Source organism: Nicotiana tabacum, chromosome 18 (genome assembly GCF_000715075.1).
Source record: "Nicotiana tabacum cultivar K326 chromosome 18, ASM71507v2, whole genome shotgun sequence".
NCBI lineage: Eukaryota > Viridiplantae > Streptophyta > Magnoliopsida > Solanales > Solanaceae > Nicotiana > Nicotiana tabacum.
Window position 1 is genome coordinate 112,541,024 of NC_134097.1, and position 18,982 is coordinate 112,560,005.

The 18,982-nt window shown below is 38.8% G+C and overlaps 1 protein-coding gene across 1 annotated transcript; it reads left to right on the forward strand.

The window, feature by feature from the left end:
• The first annotated feature begins 565 nt into the window (after positions 1–565).
• Positions 566–17,739, forward strand: LOC107822099 (uncharacterized). The gene is made up of 3 exons (XM_016648599.2): positions 566–839; positions 14,108–14,355; positions 17,057–17,739. Exons 1-3 carry the CDS (start codon positions 659–661, stop codon positions 17,456–17,458), a joined length of 831 nt encoding a protein of 276 aa, XP_016504085.1. The 5' UTR covers positions 566–658; the 3' UTR covers positions 17,459–17,739.
• The last annotated feature ends 1,243 nt before the right edge of the window (positions 17,740–18,982 follow it).

The window sequence follows — 18,982 nt, forward strand, 5'->3', positions numbered from 1 at the left end:
TTCAACAAATAAAGAACAAAACTTCAGCACTAGAATGCTTAAGTTTAACAATTACAAACAAAAACAAGTTCATCAAATAGAGAACAAAACTTCAGCACTAGAATACTTAAGTTCAGCAAATAGAGAACAAAGCTTCAGCACTAGAATGCTTAAATTCAGCAATTACAAACAAAAACTTCAGCACACTTGGTCTACTTCAGGCCCGACTACTAGAATGCTGAAGTTTTGCGTGACTGCCTTTGCTACTTCAGCGCTGTATGCTGAAGTACCGCGAAAAAGTGGGTACGCTTGCAATTTTTTTGCAAAGCGGGTACAAGTTAAAACGTGACCCAAAAAACGGGTATAGATGCAAATCCCCCACTTAAACTAAGTAATCCCTTTTATTATCAGGCAAATCCATTAAAGTTGATGAGATTTCTCAAAATAAAAAGCAAAAAAGAAAACGAATTAGAGGGACCAAAGTATAAATAAAAAAAAAACAATAAGGGAGAAATTAATAGACTCTTTATTAAAAAGCGTACAATCACTACAACCAAAGGTACATCTATAGCATACCCAAATATGGACATCACCATTGATATGAACTATTATTGGCATCTTCAAACCCTTTCTTGCATTTTGGTTCCAGTGGCACAATAAATTAAAAAATTCTAGAAATATGAGACGTCCCGGTGGACATTACGGTGGTGGTGCTGATTCCGGCGCTGACGCTACATATAACTCAGGCCCTCATACGATGCAACAGCAGCAGATAAAATCTGAACATAATCAATGGAGATGGGAACGAGAGAGCCCTAAATTACCCACTAATTCCATGTCTCCCAACATGTTTCCTGATGGTAAATTTCTTCTCTAAAAATCTTGCCTTCTTCTTTTCTGCTGAATTATTCGATGTTTTGTAGATAAATTAATTAAAAGTTTCATTTTTTCAGATGTCCTTTATAGTAGTATTTTCCCTAGAAAACTAGGTGGTGTTTTTTTATTTATATTGTGTTGCTCTATCTTTTACAATGAGATATCCATTAGTTAGATTAAAGTGAGGAACCAATGCAAACTGCCATTTTGTTAGTTTCCTTCTGATTCTTTGCTAGGCAATGTGTGGGAATAATCGTTGCGTCCAATGTGAAGGAGAATAGTCAAGACCATATAAGCTACTTTAGAGACCGTTATTTTCAATGTTGTACGAAGAAGTAGAAAGATGCCAAGCAGGTGAGAAATAGTACCATTAATTTGCTATATGAGAAATTTAGAACAAAGGATATATTCAAAGTTGTGTGGAGTATGATGTGTTAGACTGATGTGTCCTATGATGACGCTTTGGGAAAGAATATTGGAGTGTAGACTTGAGGACATTACAATGTTGATGGAGTACTGGTTTAGATTTATGTAGAGTGGATCCACGAATTGAGTTATAATTAGCTAAAAAGATTGATGAAAATTTGTAAGGGGAAAAGAATCTCCATATGATATTCATTGTTTTGAGAAGCAAATGATAGAAAATGAAGATAAGTTTTTTAGTGGATACTTGTGATTTGAATGTCATAAAGCATACGGCCAAGGAAGTAATCTCAAGTGTGAGAATAGTGGGATGAGATAATAGTAGCTTTTTGTTTATATGGATTTATACTGGAGATCTACCTTGAGTGTGTACTTGTTTACCTTAGTTATAAATGAGCTAAATAACAATAATATATAAGATGAGGTTCGATACTGAATGCCGTTGGCAGATGATATTGTATTAATTGACAGAATTAGGAAGGGAGTCAATCAAAAAGCTGCCATTATGGAGAAATATGTAAATTAGAACATGTCTTGTCAGTTTAGCCTCTATGAGAAGGATAAACTTGAAGTTATATCAGACGAGAATGTGGTTCCTAAATGAATACACTACAATATCTAGATAGTCTTCCAAGAGAATTGACATCATGATAGATGCATATGTAACACTAAAAAATAAAATAGGATGACTGGAATGAGGGGTATTGTTGGATTGCTTGTGATGTTAAGATACCTGAGTAAAAGGCAATTTGATAAAATGATGATGAGGTCAGCAATGTTATATCACAAGATAAGTATTTTAGAAATGTCTATCTTGACATCGATGTAGTTGGGAGAAGGCACGGGAGAAAATATGATATATATTGATATCTTGTGTGTGATGCAATACAAGAGGTGCTATTTATAGCTACTCTATACAAAGGGGATACTACTCCTATTCCAATGTGGGACAATTACATAGCTATCTCTAACACTCCCCCTCAAGCCGGAGCATATAAATCATATGTACCGAGCTTGTTACATATATAATCAATGCGAGGACTAGTGAGGGACTTGGTGAAAATATCTGCAAGTTGATCATTCGATCTCACAAACTTCGTAGTAATATCTCCTGAGAGTATCTTTTCTCTGACGAAGTGACAATCAATCTCAATGTGTTTAGTTCTCTCATGAAACACCGGATTTGATGCAATATGAAGTGCAACTTAATTATCGCACACAAGTTCCATCCGACTGATTTCACCAAATTTCAACTCCTTGAGCAATTGTTTGGTCCAGACTAGTTCACATGTTGCCATAGCCATTGCTCGGTATTCTGCTTCTACACTAGATCGAGCAACTACATTCTGTTTCTTACTTTTCCAGGACACCAAATTTCCTCTTACTAAAACACAATATCCAGACGTAGAACGTCTATCAGAAGGTGATCCTGCCCAATCAGCATCCGAGTACCCAACGATCTGCTCATGACCTCGATCCTCAAACAGTAATCCTTTACCTGGAGCTGATTTTATATACCGGATAATGCGGACAACTGCATCCCAATGACTATCACAGGGAGAATTCATAAACTGACTTACAACACTCACTGGATAAGAAATGTCGGGCCTAGTCACTGTGAGATAATTTAATTTACCAACCAGTCGCCTATAGCTTGCAGGATCGCTAAGCGGCTCCCTTTGTCCAGGCAGAAGTTTAGAATTCGGATCCATCGGCGTGTCAACAGGTCTGCAACCTGTCATCCCTGTTTCCTCAAGAATGTCTAACACATATTTCCTTTGAGAAATAACAATACCTGAGCTAGATTGAGCAACCTCAACACCTAGAAAGTACTTCAATCTGCCTAGATCCTTAGTTTGAAAGTGCTGGAAGAGATGCTGCTTCAGATTAGTAATACCATCCTGATCATTGCCCGTAATAACAATATCATCAACATAGACTACCAGATAAATACATAGACTTGAAGCAGAGTGGCAATAAAACACAGAGTGATCAGCTTCACTACGAGTCATGCCAAACTCCTGGATAACCGTGCTGAACTTACCAAACCAGGCTCGAGGAGACTGCTTTAGACCATAAAGTGACCGACGCAAGCGACATACAAGGCCACGAGACTCCCCTGAGCAATAAAACCAGGTGGTTGCTCCATATAAACCTCATCCTCAAGATCACCATGAAGAAAGACATTCTTAATGTCCAACTGATAGAGGGGCCAATGACGAACTGCAGCCATGGATAGAAAAAGGCGAACTGATGCCACTTTAGCCACTGGAGAGAAGGTATCACTGTAATCTAGCCCAATATTTGAGTGTATCCTTTGACAACAAGACGTGCCTTAAGTCGATCAATCTGGCCATCGGGACCAACTTTGACTGCATAAATCCAACGACAACCAACGGTAGATTTACCTGAAGGAAGAGGAACAAGCTCCCATGTACCACTTGTATGTAAAGCAGACATCTCGTCACTCATAGCCTGTCGCCATCCTGGATGAGACGATGCTTCACCTGTAGACTTAGGGATGGAAACCGAGGACAATGAAGATATAAAAGCATAATGGGGAGATGACAGACGATGATAACTCAAACCAACATAATGAGGATTAGGGTTTAGTGTGGTCTGTATACCTAACCAAGGAAGACACACTTGAGAGCACGAGGAGCTAACTTATCTTTCCCCGGGGCTAAGTTATGAACAAAACATGTGCTCCCAAAAACCTGAGGTGGAAGAGGGTATAAGGCTGACTGGGGAAACAATATTGAATGTGGAATCTGACCCTTGATGGGAGATGAAGGCATCCTATTAATCAAATAACAAGCTGTGAGAACTGCATCGCCCCAAAAACGCAGCGGAACACGGGACTCAATTAGAAGTGTGCGAGCAGTCTCAATAAGGTGCCTATTCTTTCTTTCTGCAATCCCATTTTGTTGAGGGGTATAAGGACAAGATGTCTGATGAATAATTCCATGAGAAGACATAAACTGTTGAAACTGAGAAGATACATATTCTAAGGCATTATCACTGCGAAAAATGTGGATAGAGACACCAAATTGGTTTTTGATTTCAGCACAAAAACTCTGGAATATGGAGAATAACTCAGAACGATCTTTCATTAAGAAAAACCAAGTACATCTTGAGTAATCATCAATAAAGCTAACAAAATAACGAAATCCCAAGGTTGAACTGACTCTACTAGGACCCCATATATCAGAATGAACCAAGGAGAAAACAGACTCTGCATGACTCTCAACACTACGCGTAAAGGAAGCTCGGGTATGTTTCCCAAGCTGACACGACTCACAATCTAATCTAGACAAACTGGATAAACTAGGCACCATCTTTGGAAGTTTGGATAAATTCGGATGTCCTAAACGTCTGTGGATTAGATCTGGAGGATCTATAACTAGACATGTTGTGGAAGGACTGAGCGAGTTAAGGTAGTAAAGACCTTCTGATTCACGACCTGTACCAATTGTCCGTCCCGTACTGCGGTCCTGCATAATAAAAGAATCATCAATAAAATATATACCACAATTGAGGGCACGAGTCAAACGACTAACAGATGCAAGACTAAAAGGACAACCAGGAACATAAAGAACGGAATCTAGGGTGATAGAAGACAATGGGTTGGCTTGTCCAACTCCTTGTGCCTTAGTTTGACATCCATTGGCTAAAGTAACACTAGGAAGAGACTGTGAATATACAATATTCGACAAAAGTGATTTATTATCAGAGATATGATCAGAAGCGCCTGAGTCCATGACCCATGGTCCAAGAGTACTAGACTGGGAAACACAAGCAAAAGAATTACCAGCAATAGGAGTGTCAGTCTGGGCAACTGAGGCTACTTGTGGAGATGTTTGCTTACTTGCTCGATACTGAAGGAGCTCATTATATTCTTCTTTAGATACAGAAAAGCCCTGGTTACCTGTAGTCTCGCTCTGAGCAACGTAGGCATTTTTGGGTGGACGGCCATTTAAGGAATAACACATTTCGCGAGTGTGTCCAAGTTTGTGACAATAAGAACACTTGGGTCTAGATCTCCCAAAACGACCGCCTCCTCGTCTATTCTCCATAGCTTGAGATGCCCGAACATCCACTGTCTGAGATGCAAGAACAGAGGAATCAAGTATCTGTGATGAAATCACTCGGTGACTTGGTGCTGCAGCAAGGCGAAGTAATCGAGAGAATAATTCATCAACTGTAGGGACAGTCGGACTCGCCAAAATCTGGTCTCGTACTGAATCAAGATCATGAGGAAGTCCAGCGAGTGTAAGAACTAGAAACATTTTCTGTCGCTGCTCTTGTTGTTTTGACACACTAGCAGAAACTGACATCAATGTCTCAAATTCCTCCATGACTGCCTGTACCTGACCCAAGTAAGTAGACATATCTAATTCTTGCTTCTTTAAGTTTGTCATTCGTGATATCACATCATAGAAGCGAGATATATCATTAGTGTATAACGTACGAGCCTTTGCCCAAACCAAATAACATGTATGGAATGGCCGAAACAAAGGTATCAACTTAGAATCAATCGAACGCCACAAGATGCTACATAATTGAGCATCAATTTTTGCCCAAAGCGCTATCGCCTTTTCATCTCCTTCGCTAGACTGTTTAATCAGATGATCTTGCACACCTTGACCTTTACACCACAACTCGACAGATGAAGCCCAAGCTAAGTAGTTTGAACCTCCCATTAAAGGTTCCGAGGTAATCATAACATTAGAGTTTCCAGAACTCATGCTTTTAGACCCAAAAACATCAATTCCCAAAGACGTCTTGTAAATTATTACCAAATAAGAGAAATAATCAACTGTAATCCACTGAAAATAGAGTAAGGAACACTGAACCAGAATAGGAAACTACTGTAGCAGTTGGAAATTTACTGTTGCAGCCGGAAAATATTCAAAGTGGTCGGAATGAAATAAAAACAGTAGGGGTAGGATCGGAATTACCAGAAGACCCAACTGTTCTGAAGGAATTTTTTCAAAAAATGGCCGGAAGTCCATTTTTTTTTTGAAATCACTATTCACGCCGGAAAAATAAAAAAGTGGTCGAAATTTGGTGTAACCTGGATGGGTAGGCTCGGAATTGCAAGGGAAACAATCTGTCCTGAAGAGTCGTCGCCAAAAAATGGCCGGAAGGTGGCCCACGCAACGTTGGAACTTCGCCGGAAAATTTTCTTTGGACAGCTACAGTACCGCCGGAGATTTTCACTGGGATTTGGTCGCCGGACAGTGACTACTCTTGTGGTAGTGTTGGATTTTGTGCACAACACTGACCGAGACAAAGCAGACGCAAAACAACTTTGAAAGTCGCCGAAAAAAAAAAGGGTTCCGGTGACTGATTTTACTTCCCGGAATCGCTGGAATTTATGCACAGCGATAAATCTCTCACGATAGCTCTGATACCATGTGAGAAGGCACGGGAGAAAATATGATATATATTGATATCTTGTGTGTGATGCAATACAAGAGTTGCTATTTATAGCTACTCTATACAAAGGGGATACTACTCCTAATCCAGTGTGGGACAATTACATAGCTATCTCTAACAGTAGTCATGCAATATTTGACGGGACAAATCATTAGCACATATGATAGAAGGTGAAATAGTACATACGAAGAAAAAGTTATAGTTCCGTATTGCTATTATAATCCGTCGATGTGGAATGCTTTGGCATATAATCAAGTTAAGTATTGGAATCGGATGGCCACATAAGTGTCTTTGCTAACACACATCCATTTTGATAGAAAAAAAGCATCTAATTACCCTTTTGATAAAATAATGGATGTCACTTAATATAATTTAGTCATGTCCTATGTAGACCTCCACATTTATTGGTCCATGGGTGCAACTCTATGATGATGGGATGTGTCAAAGTAGAATGATGCAAACCTAAAATCCAATAGAGAGAAATTGTCTCAACAAACCTACTATTTATCAGAATCATTGTGGACTTAGCTAAGGACAAAATATGTTGGAAGCAAACAATCCATATAGGTGATATCAACTAATTGGAATTAAAGTTTAGTGTGCCTGTCTAGGGATAAGTGTGAGATTTAGAGAATCTCTAATTTAGATATTTCCTAAGGCAAATCATTTATGCGTAAAGTAGCGTCCGAATGATTCTAGTCCAAATAGAGCGCAATGGTTCCAAAGGATTCATATAACTGACCCCCAACTTTGTATGGAATTGAGGTATAGTTGATTGATTGATCGACTCACTGTTGCTTTAATTTTCGCCCTTCATTTTGGTCACCATCCAAGTCAAACTGTACTTATTATTGTTTCAGTTATTTGTTTTCCCCCTTGTTTTTGGAACTTTATTTTTGATTAAATGAGTTTGATCCCAGTTACTTGATGGTCTGAACACAATTGAATTCTGTGATTGAATTTGGGAACACTAATTGGTGTTGGACTTTTTCCAAGAAAATCCTGAGGCACGGAAAGTTTCTTGATTCAATGCTATATGACAGATATAGTTGGAAGTTTCATGCTTTGCATTGAGAATGCTCTCCTATCCATGGTTGTTCGTGCTGTATGTATGTTTTTGTGTGTATTATGTGTTCTTTCTTTGGGTGGTGATGGTGGTCGGCATGTCAGGGATCTCATTTGTCCATGCTTTTCAATGGCAAACAGCAAGTGTCATGTGCATGTAGTTACTTTATTCCTGTTTGATACGGGTTTGATGATTGATGTGTGTTTCGATGTAGATAACATACTTAATTAAGCAATTAAGCCCATCTCTGTATTTTTTGACTTAAAACTACCATAGGCTTATAGAAGCATAGCAGCTTGTTAGGTCTCGGCCCGTAGGTAATTGATGCTATGGATATCTATGTTATCCTCGTTGTCATACTTGAATGTTCTTGTTCTTCTCTGTGAATCTAACTCTGAGAACCCTGGTTTGACTCATTCCTGACTATGTTACTGTTTTGATGTACAAGGTGCTTAATTACTCCATGTTTCCTAATTTATCTGGCATTATTACTATTTACGAGTCAAAGAATTTTTCTTTGACTATGATTTTTGAAATTTTTAAAAGTATATTCACATAAAAAATTGTGATTTATAAAGAATTGATGTTAGAATTTCCTTTGATAATTAGATGAGTTGACCCTCATTCTCCAAAACTCCCATTCTTTGCTGGGACGGAGGGAGTGCTTAGATATATTTGGTAGAGATCATTTGCTATATTTGAGAAGCCCTTTTGAGTCTTCTAGTGAAGCAACTCTGTTAGGTTAGAAGCCTGTTAGCTATGGCGGAAATGAAAGAAGAAAACCCTAGAAGGGTTGAGAGAAGAAGAGAGAGACGGGTGAGTTGGTCAAAATGTAACTGACCAAAACTTATTTTATTATTGTGTAGAGACTATTTATATTTACAAGTGTAAAAGGAGAAAAACAATTGTAAAATACATTACTAAACTACAACAGATGTGGCTAAGTTTTATAAGAGGGCCTTCTGCTTTCCTTTATCTGATTGGGCCTGTATCAACTGGGCCTGAGATGTATCTGGGCTAACACCCCCCCTCAAGCTTGAGGGTGAGAACACACCAAGCTTGCAAAGTAATCCATGATGAACCTGACCAGGAAGAGCCTTGGTCATGATGTTTGCCAACTGGTTGGTGCTGGAGATAAAATGCAAAGAAATCAGACAAAGCAAGTGTGCACATAATGACGGTCAATCTCAATATGTTTGGTGTGCTCGTGAAATACTGGTTTTTGGCAATATGAAGAGCTGCCTGGTTGTCATAATAGATTGGAACTGGACTAGAGATAGACAAACCAAGGTGCAACAGCCTGAGTAGCCAAGAAACCTCAGTTGAAACTTTGCGAAGGAGATAGTGGGTTGCTTTTTTGCTTTTCCAAGAAATGGGGCTGCCACCAAGAGTAATATAATAGCCAGTGACATATTTGCGAGAAATGGTACAAGCAGCCCAATCAGAGTCAGAGTAGGCTGTGAGAGACAAATCAGATGAGCTGGATCATTAAGCAAATACCTGAGAACATGTAAGGCTGCCAACATTGGGGCACTTGAGGTTTTTGAAGAAACTGGCTTAAATGTTGAACTGAGAAGGAGATATCAGGCCTAGTATGTTGCAATAAATTGAGCATCCCAATCAATCTCCTATACAAGCTAGGATCAGAAACAGGCTCCCCATGTCTAAAATCAGTTTCACAGAAGGGTCCAAAGAGGTCAGGACAAGAGAGAAATGTTGACAGTTAAATTCAGACAAGAGGTCAGAAGTGTACTTGTATTGGCTCATCGCATAACCTCGAGGAAGAAGAGATATCTCTAAACCCAAAAAGTAGTGAACTGAGCCAAGGTCCTTGATTTTGAATTGAGCATCCAAGAAGGACTTCAAAGAGTTCATCTCAAGAACATCATTAGCAACCAGTAATATGTCATCAACATACACAGTCAAGACAATGAGAGAATCAGAGGACACCTTGGTGAATAAAGAATAATCATTCATGTTGGAAATGTAGCCTCTGAATTGCAAAGCTTTAGACAGTTTTGAAAACCACTGTCTAGAAGCTTGCCTAAAGCCATAGAGGGACTTCTTGAATCTGCAAATCAGGGGAGAAGAAGAAGAGGGGGTAGACACATCAAGACCAGGTGGAACCTTCATATAAACCTCTTCATGGAGATCCCCATGAAAGAAGGCATTGTTCACATCAAGTTGAAAAACAGTCCAGCCCCACTTAGCAGCTAAAGTGAGTAAGCACTTGATGGTGGTTAACTTGACTACAAGGGAAAAAGTTTCAGTGAAATCAATGCCCTCCTTTTGAGTGTCACCCATAATGACTAGCCTGGCCTTATACCTCTCAATAGAACCATCAGTCCTTTGTTTGATTTTGTAAACCCACTTATAAGGAATAGCTTTCTTGTGAGGAGGTAGAGGGACAATATCCCAGTCTGGTTTGCCTCAAGGGCTTGGAATTCCTTTAGCATGGCCTCTTGCCAAGCAGGATGTGAGACAGCCTGCTGGTAGAACTAGGTCAACAGAAGATACCTTGGAAGAGTTAGGAAGAGAATTAGAGGAAAGGATAGAAGAACATACATCGTCTTTGAGATAGGAAGGTTGGTGCACTATTCTGGTGGATTTCCTCAAAGGTGGAAGAGAAGGGAAGACAGAAGGAGAAACAGATAGAGGGGTAGGAGAAGGAAATAAGGGAACATGAGAGTCTTGGGATGCTGAAACAACATGAGTACGAGAAGGTAAAGGAAATGAGCTTGCAGAATCTACAAAATTTGATGTGGAATAAGAGGGAAAGACAGAATAATGATCACATTTATAGGGAAAAAGATGTTAATGGAAAACCACATCTCTAGAAAAGAAAATGAAATGAGTAGTGAGATTAAGAAGTTTGTAACCCTTTTTGCCAAAGGGGTACCCCAAGAATATAGAAGGAATTGCTCTTGCCTGGAATTTGTCTCTGCCAAACTTAGGTGAAGTAGCAAAGCATAAACATCCAAAAGATATCAGGTGATCATAAAATGGAGGGAGGCCATGAAGTTTCTCATAAGGGGAAAGTTTCTTCAAAACAACGGAGGAAGTTTATTTATGAGATAAGTGGTAGTTAGAACACAGTCACCCCAATATCTAAGGGGAAGGGTAGATTGAAAAAGAAAAGCCTTGGATACTTCCAATAGGTGTTTGTGTTTCCTTTCAACCGCCCCATTTTGTTGAGGGGTGTGTGGGATAGTGGTCTGATGGAGAATGCCTTGGCTTTAGAAGAACTTGGTGGCTTCAGAACTGCCACCAAGTTCAAAGGCATTGTCTGACCTAAAAGTTTAAACAAATGATTGAAAGTGAACTTTGACCATGACAATAAAAGCTTTAAGGACAGAAAGAGCATTGCTTTTGCAAGAAAGAATGTGAGTCCATGTGGCTCTAGTATAATCATCAACCAAAGTTAGAAAATATCTGAAGCCACTATAAGTTCTAGTGTTGCATGGACCCCAAATGTCAATATGTACTAATTGAAAAAGAGCAGAAGAGTGTATAACACTTTCAAGAAAAGGTAATCTCTGTTGTCTTGCTAGTGGACAAACAAGACACATAAAATTTTGCAGAATGAGCTTCTCTTTGACTCTCATCTTGCGGCAGGAGGCTATAAGCTTTGCTGATTGGTGGAAGGGGAGTCATCAACATAATGACACTCTTAACAGTTGTTTACGACTCATTGAGACCATTAAGAAATTGAAACAACTGATCCTCTATGAACTTAGGTTGTGCACCACATGACAAACAGGACCTACATATGATGAATTCAGCTTATCCCACAAACTCCTCATTTTGGTGAAGTAAAAAGCTATATTAGAGGAGCCTTGAGTAATTGAGTTGATCTCCCTTTGTATTTGAATGTATTTAGACCCATTTGACTAACCAAACCTTTCATTTATATCTTTCGCAGACTTCCTTAGCAGTTTTAAAACACATGACACTAACAACTATTTCTCTAGATACCGAATTAGTTATATAGGCTTAACCATATCATTGCACCTTTCCTAATATGGATAACAAGGGGAGTCAGGAGTGGGTTGGTTGACTCTGCCATCTAATAGACTGAGCTTGTTTTTTGCAGAGAGGGAAGTAAGCATACTGTTACGCCATAACACAAACCCACAACCACTGAATGGTACAGATACCAGTTAACTCGCGGGATTATCCGAGGGATGAATATAAAAGGGATGTGAGAGATCCAAGGAAAAAGAAGCAAATCCGTTGGAAGGTGAAGTAGAGTTAACATCATCTATCACACTACCCATTTTCAGCAGTAACTAAAGTTAACACTAAGAAACTATAGCAATATGTTGAGTAATCAGAGATGGATCCAAATCAATTACATGCAATGAACATTAATAATGAAAAATATCAAGGCTTGTGATTAGGAGTAACAACGATACCGACTTTCTTCTGAAAACTCGAAGAAGTAAGGTCTTGTTCAGCCATGAACCCTAGGTAGAGAAATCTAGCAGAAACTCTCGAGCAACTTGAAGACTAGTGAAGATCCAAGCACGAAAAGTCGATTAAACGCGAAGATTGAAAGAAGCCCCAAATTTCACGAACGTACTTTGAACGTCGACGATCAGAATCAATCTCTGACGATTTCAAACAAGATTACCATCGGAAGAAAGCTTGCGACGAGAGGAATCAATATTCTTGCTCTGATACCATGTTAGGTTAGAAGCTTGTTAGCTATGGCGGAATTGAAAGAAGAAAACCCTAGAAGGGTTGAGAGAAAAAGAGAGACGAGTGAGTCGGTCAAAATGTAATTGACCAAAACTAATTTTATTATTGTGCAGAGACTATTTATATTTACAAGTGTAAAAGGAGAAAAACAATTATAAAATATTTACATTACTAAACTACAACAGATTTGGCTAGGTTTTATAAGAGGGCCTTCTGCTTTCCATTATCCGATTGGGCCTGTGTCAACTGTATGTATCTGGGCTAACAAACTCTTTATCACTGTTTGGTATTTGCATCTTAGGCATCACATGAATGCAAAAGTTTCCGGGAAATGTGTTTTTCTGCCTATGGTATAATAGAGTTAGAGGGACTGACTGTTCATTTTAGAGAGCTTCTCTGGTCAGACATGAGATGGATAGAGTACTTCGTTCCTTTTGTAAAAACCAGCACATCTGTTCCACAGTTCCAGAATCCAGATGTACCCTTGAATAAATTGCATATAGAGTGGAAGTAGTTGTTTTGTGATGTAATTTTGATTTTATTAGTCAAATAAAAATGGATGGCGGCAGGTTGGAAGCTAACGTAACAATAGTCAACTTATGAACAAAATGGGTAATTTTGTAAAGGACTAAAGGCAGCCCGGTGCACAAAGCATCTCGCATTCACGCAGGGTCCGGGGAAGGGCCGCACCCCAAGGGGTGTGATGTAGGCAGCCTGCCCTGACGCAAGCACCCGTGACCGATTCCACGGCTCGAACCCGTGACCTATAGGTCACACAGAGACAACTTTACCGTTGCTTCAAGGTTCCCCTTCAATTTTGTCAAGGATATGAGCAAGAAAATAGTCACAAGAGTGACAGTAGGATAATATTGAGTTGTTTACTGGGGATCAATCTTGACAAGATCTTATCTCTAAGATAAAATTATTTTTATTTTGTTTCTATTTTATAGATCAACATAAATAATATCCTCACAATCTACATAAGAGAGAGAGAGAGAGAAGGGGTGGGGAGGTTCCCCTCGGAATATGGAATGCGAAAAGTGCCCATCATCCTGAAGAAAATTGTCTGATTATATATTTCTATTTAATGCAGAAGCATGACTGCTTAGTGTTCCTACTGTGCTTAAAAGCTGAAGTGCATAAATTGACTACTAACAGAAGGGAACTCCTCAATTCTTCTTATTAAAACCATTACTAGCTATATCATTCAAACGATTATTATTTGAGCTTTTTATGCAAACAAGCTCCACAGAGCTGTCATATGCAGGTACTATGAGGTCACAGCTGTCTTGATTGCTCACAGCAACTGCTATTGAAGTCTTGGTGTGGGTCCATCCAAGCTGATAATGTAGCTTTGTAGTTTTTTGGGCTTCTTTCTATCTTTCCATATATGGGTTTACTTCATTCTTACTTCCTCTCTTGTAATAACTCTGGCTTTTGAATGTTAGAATGTGTTTGCGTGTGTTGAATTTGCTCATTCTGATTAAGGTCGCTCTACTGTCCTAGTGATAAATAGGTAACTTTATAAGCTGGTGATTGCTGAATTCAGCAATTCTTTTTTTTGAAAACTAATGTTTGTCCTTCTATGCTTCAACTCATTCGACGGTGCCTTTTCTATAGGTCAGGGGAGTGAAGCGTGTAGGTCCTACTACCAGGGCCAGAGGACTGATCCAAGGATGGCATTAGAGAATCAAGGTGGCAAGGATCCCAGAGCACAGCCTCGTGAAGAAGACATGGATATTGGTTACGAAGATAATCCGGTGCAGCCGTCTTTGGAAGGGCTAGAAAAAAAAATTCTTGATGATATAATGAAACTCACCAAGGAACAAAATGATGCAGAAGATGCAGAAAATTTTAGGCATAGGGAGGTTAGTTCAGCTTACTTAAGTGCTGCCATAACATGGTAAATTCTTCGTTAGTAAGTCAAGTTCTAAAGAGGTTCATCAAAAGGGCGATACCGCAATTTGCATTATGTGCATCTTTTTTAGGATAAACGAATATTTATGCACAGCTTTCAATTTCCATCTATATCTCATAGCTATCAACTCTGTGGCTCTGTGCAGAACTGGATAGATCCAACTGAGAGACCCAGATATTCCCTTAACATCTTAGTTCTTACTAACAAAGAGCAATCTTGCATTCCTCAAAACTTGCCTTCTCCTTAAGGTTCTCGCAACAGAAAACCAACACCTTAGTAGGCAATATCTGTTACAGTGAAATCAGATCAAAATATGACGTATCAACAAAAAAAGTTAGATCAAAGAGAATTGTTAAAATGCCATATCCAAGCCTAGTAACGAGGAAATGTCTTGCAAGTTAGTGGTTATATGTGCTTCAAACTGATAAAACTTAACCCCTACCTTATATTATTTTTGGCAAAGTTTGATGGCCATGGAGTCTAGATACTTAGCTTCAGTTGGGAAATACCTATTACTGGTCAACTAATATAATTATCAATTTTGGATTTTGAATGAAGTTTGCTTAACAGTGTTGCTAGTATATCATAATTGGGTTTCATTTTACTTATTGATCTCAGATATGATGATTCTTGTGGTTTATAGATTGTGTATAGTGTGTTCTGCCTATCACTGGTTAAAGAGTTCAGAGCAAGAAAGGCTACTTTGTCCTAGCAGCTGCAGATAAATAACTGCATTAGGGTGGTTTGATATTGTTGTTAATACTTACTGTCTTCACTTCCGTCATCCTTTCTTTAGCCGAGGGTCTATCGGAAATAGCCTCTCTGCTTCCAGGGCAGGGGTAAGGCTGCGTACATCTTACCCTCCCCAAACCCCATTTGTGGGAAATTACTGGGTTTGTTGTTGTTGTTGTTGCACTCGCAAAAATTATTCTTTACTGCTAGGAATGGCAGTGGTTGGAGCACTTTCTGAAATTGTGCTCTTACCATGCTTTACTTGTAGATGATTGGACATTTTCTATGGACACCTTTCCCGAAGTTGTCTGCCCTCAATGAGTTTGAATGATATTTCTTCGTCTTCCGATATTTGGATTGACTTAGAGTCTAGTACATGAGGTTGAGAATAAGGATCCAAGCTTAAGCTTGTACTTTCAAGTTTTTAAAAGATGTACGGTTTTCGTTGTTTAATTATTGTAGGTTACAGTATTTTGCCGTTCCTTCTATTATCCGTTTTTCCTTCTGCACATATTTAGGTTCTAAAACTTTTGTCCTTGCTCTTTTACTGCTTTTCTAGAACACCCCGCTTAGGAGAAATTGTCATATCTACTTGCTGCAATAAGCTACAAATGATTTTTCTTTGACATAATAAATTGGTTTTACAGAACCGGAACTGTGTATAACTTTGTTTCCACTATGCCCGTCAGATCAAGAAAGCTTGATACACCTAAATGAAGTTTTTGACTGTCAGCTAGTACATGGTATAAAAGAGGGTTGCTAGGTCTAGAATTTTTCTGAGGCTTTTGTCTTTGTATCTTCTAGAGATGTCTATCTAACTGATGATGCTTGCGAGACTGTGGGAAGGTTGAATAAAAAAATTCTGTGAGAGACTTTCCCTGATGCTTTATGCCTTTTCAGCTGTTATGCTAATTAGATATATAGAAGAAGTGCAGAAAATTATTCCTGAAATGAAGCTGGAAATCAGCAATGGCAATCACGGCATCTATGGCTTCTATTTTGGAGGAAAGACATTGGAATTGGGAATAATTTTGGAGAGAATCAGGAAGAATTAGGCCGTGATATATCTGAGCCTGGACAGTGGACACTATGCAGGTGGCATTCTAGGAAAAAGTGGTTCGTAGTTACAGTAAATGGGCCTTATAGATAATTAGGTACGGTAAGGGGAAAACAGCTTTCTTATCTGGCTTGTAAGATGGATTTTGAAGTGAATTAGGCTGTGATTTCTTGCTGTGGGGATGTTGAAAGGATACATGGATGTGAGAGAAAGGGGAGCAGCATCAGTCTTTGGAGTGTGAGAAGGAGTTCCAGGAGGAGGGTGTTTAATAATGGCAGTAGCTGGAGGATAGAAGAAAGAATAGGTAGGGTTTGAGACTGAATTTACATCTTGGCTGCCATAGCTGCTACAGAGGTTTCCTTCCAATATCATTAGTAATACATACCTCATATCTGGAATATGCGATTAAAGAATAGAACTGAATAAATATATAGTATTAGACTCGGTGCTGCTTCATAGTTTCTTGAAGTTAGTCACGTTATGATGTAATTAGCCTTGGAAGTGAACTGATTAAGACTAGTAGGAATGCTATGATTTTTAGTTTATGACGTTATCCCACATGCTTCTGTTCTTTATTTTGTATTCATGTCATGTAATGATGTTTTATTATTGTAAATCATAAATTACTCTTGACATTTAAAATGTCAGTTACATAGTTGAGGCACATATATGGACAATCCAGAACAAAGTCTTGCACAATTCTTTACGTTAGTATTGCTTTTAGATCAGTCAGGGGTAACTATTGGGAGTGCAGAGGTTCTCCTTGTTCTTGTACTGGTTTTGCTTCAACGGATATGAATCTCGTATTGTTATACAATTCTTGTTTCCATGAGAGTAACACTATCAGCTTATGATTTTTCAGCGGATAAATGCAATCAATGCACAATATCAAGAACAGCTAGTTGCCCTTCGCTCTCAGCATGCTAGTCGCAGAGATGAAGTCCTTGGAAGGGAGTCTCATGCCAGAAAACAACAGTATGAGCAAGTTGCTTTGGATAACTATCCACGTAGTAGCATGAGCGTTAACAATGCTCGTGGATTTGTGGCAATGAACTCCCCATCAGGAGAACGGCAAGCAGCTCGTGGATTTGTGGCAATGAACTCCCCATCAGGCGAACGACAAGCAGCAGCCTATAATGCTGATAATTATGACTCTTATAGGGAGAATGCTCGATATCTTGGCAGTGGAAGGGATCATGGGTATGAACCTAGAGTCCAATACCCTGGGGGTCGTGTTTATGACACTGGTTCACGCTACTATTGAGTAACTGCTTAGGGGTAGTATCTACTCTATCTTTTAGTTTGTTTGGGCTAGGTGCTTGTAGCGGCATATCATACTCGTCTTTATAGCTTTTATCAGATGGCAGTGAAGATCATATATGCTTGTAATCCGTGTTGTAATAAGAAAATTACTCGTCTTTAACCTTCTAGTCTCCATCCTGACGATTCATGATCTTGGCATGGATTGCTGAGGAAGATCATCTGTTACAGTCTGGAATCTTCTTGAATGATTTTATCCTGGTTTATTAATACTACGTAATACCAGTAAGTAAGAAGTGCATCAGTCGCCATGGTAATTAATATGTATTTTTACCTCAATTTCGCAGGAACCATGGTATTAATATGGTTTGGTGAATGCGCCGATCTGAGTAAGTTTTTCTTGAAGTGCCATGTTATACTCCTAGATACATGTTTCCTAAAGGTTTTATGGGAGTCATATCCACTCCAAGAGTTGCTCTGAGTTGAGCACAACCAAAATGAAGGAAAGTTGTCACTAATTTTGAAAGAATACCTTGAGAATTTTCTATCATGTCATGAAAATAGCTGATTTCCATAATTTCCTCCAGAAGTGGCAATTGGGATCCATACAGATTAATATTTTAGAGAAGTATAAATACTTTCTAGTAGAAAAATGCTTTCGCAATTGCCACCTTTTTCAACAAAGTAAAAACCAAAAATATTGACATTTTGGCTAAAACTCATATTTCCTAATAAGAAACAAACAAACCCACAAAAAAATGAGGAAAAAGTTTAATGGAAAAGGCATCTCTTCCATTAGGCTTGCAATTGATTTTGATCAGCCAATTACAACACAACACACCCTTTATTTTTCACTTCTATCATTTCTCGACAGAATATATTAGTTTTAAAAAGCAAACAGTGACATCATCTCCTATTTGGTTGGCACTTAACAGGTATTTTAGGGCTACCTTTTGTTTCTCCATAGAACACGTTTGAATTAAGGGTGACAAGTGGGCCGGTTAGGTCCGGGTCCGGCCCAAACCCGTGAGCCCATAAGGGTAGTGGGCCTAACTTAAATAAGATTGTGAGACAAACTCAAGAAATAATCATAAATGATAAACAATAAACAAGAAAATCAAACTTATACTAATTTCGGATTCAAGGTTCAAATAATATGCCTGTTAGGACCGAGACCGTTTGGGCCCGGGACCGGCTCCTAAGTGGGCTGGTTCAACCGGTCATAATTTTAAAAAATAAAATAAAAATCTCAAATAAAAATCTGACCGTTGCACCTTTAAAAAATAGCCGTTATGGCTGCCAAAATAGTAGTTGGCTATTTATAAAATAGCCATTTAACCTCCCCAACTTTGTTTTAACCCCAAACTTTTTATAATTACACCTTTTCCCTATTTTCAACTATAAATACCCCCTCATTCTTTCATTTTTCTTCACCAAATCATCAATCTCTCTCTAAGTTTCTTCTAAAATTGGTTACTTTGTTGTTGCAACTTGTGTGAAAAATTATGAAGTTGGTGAATTGAAGTAT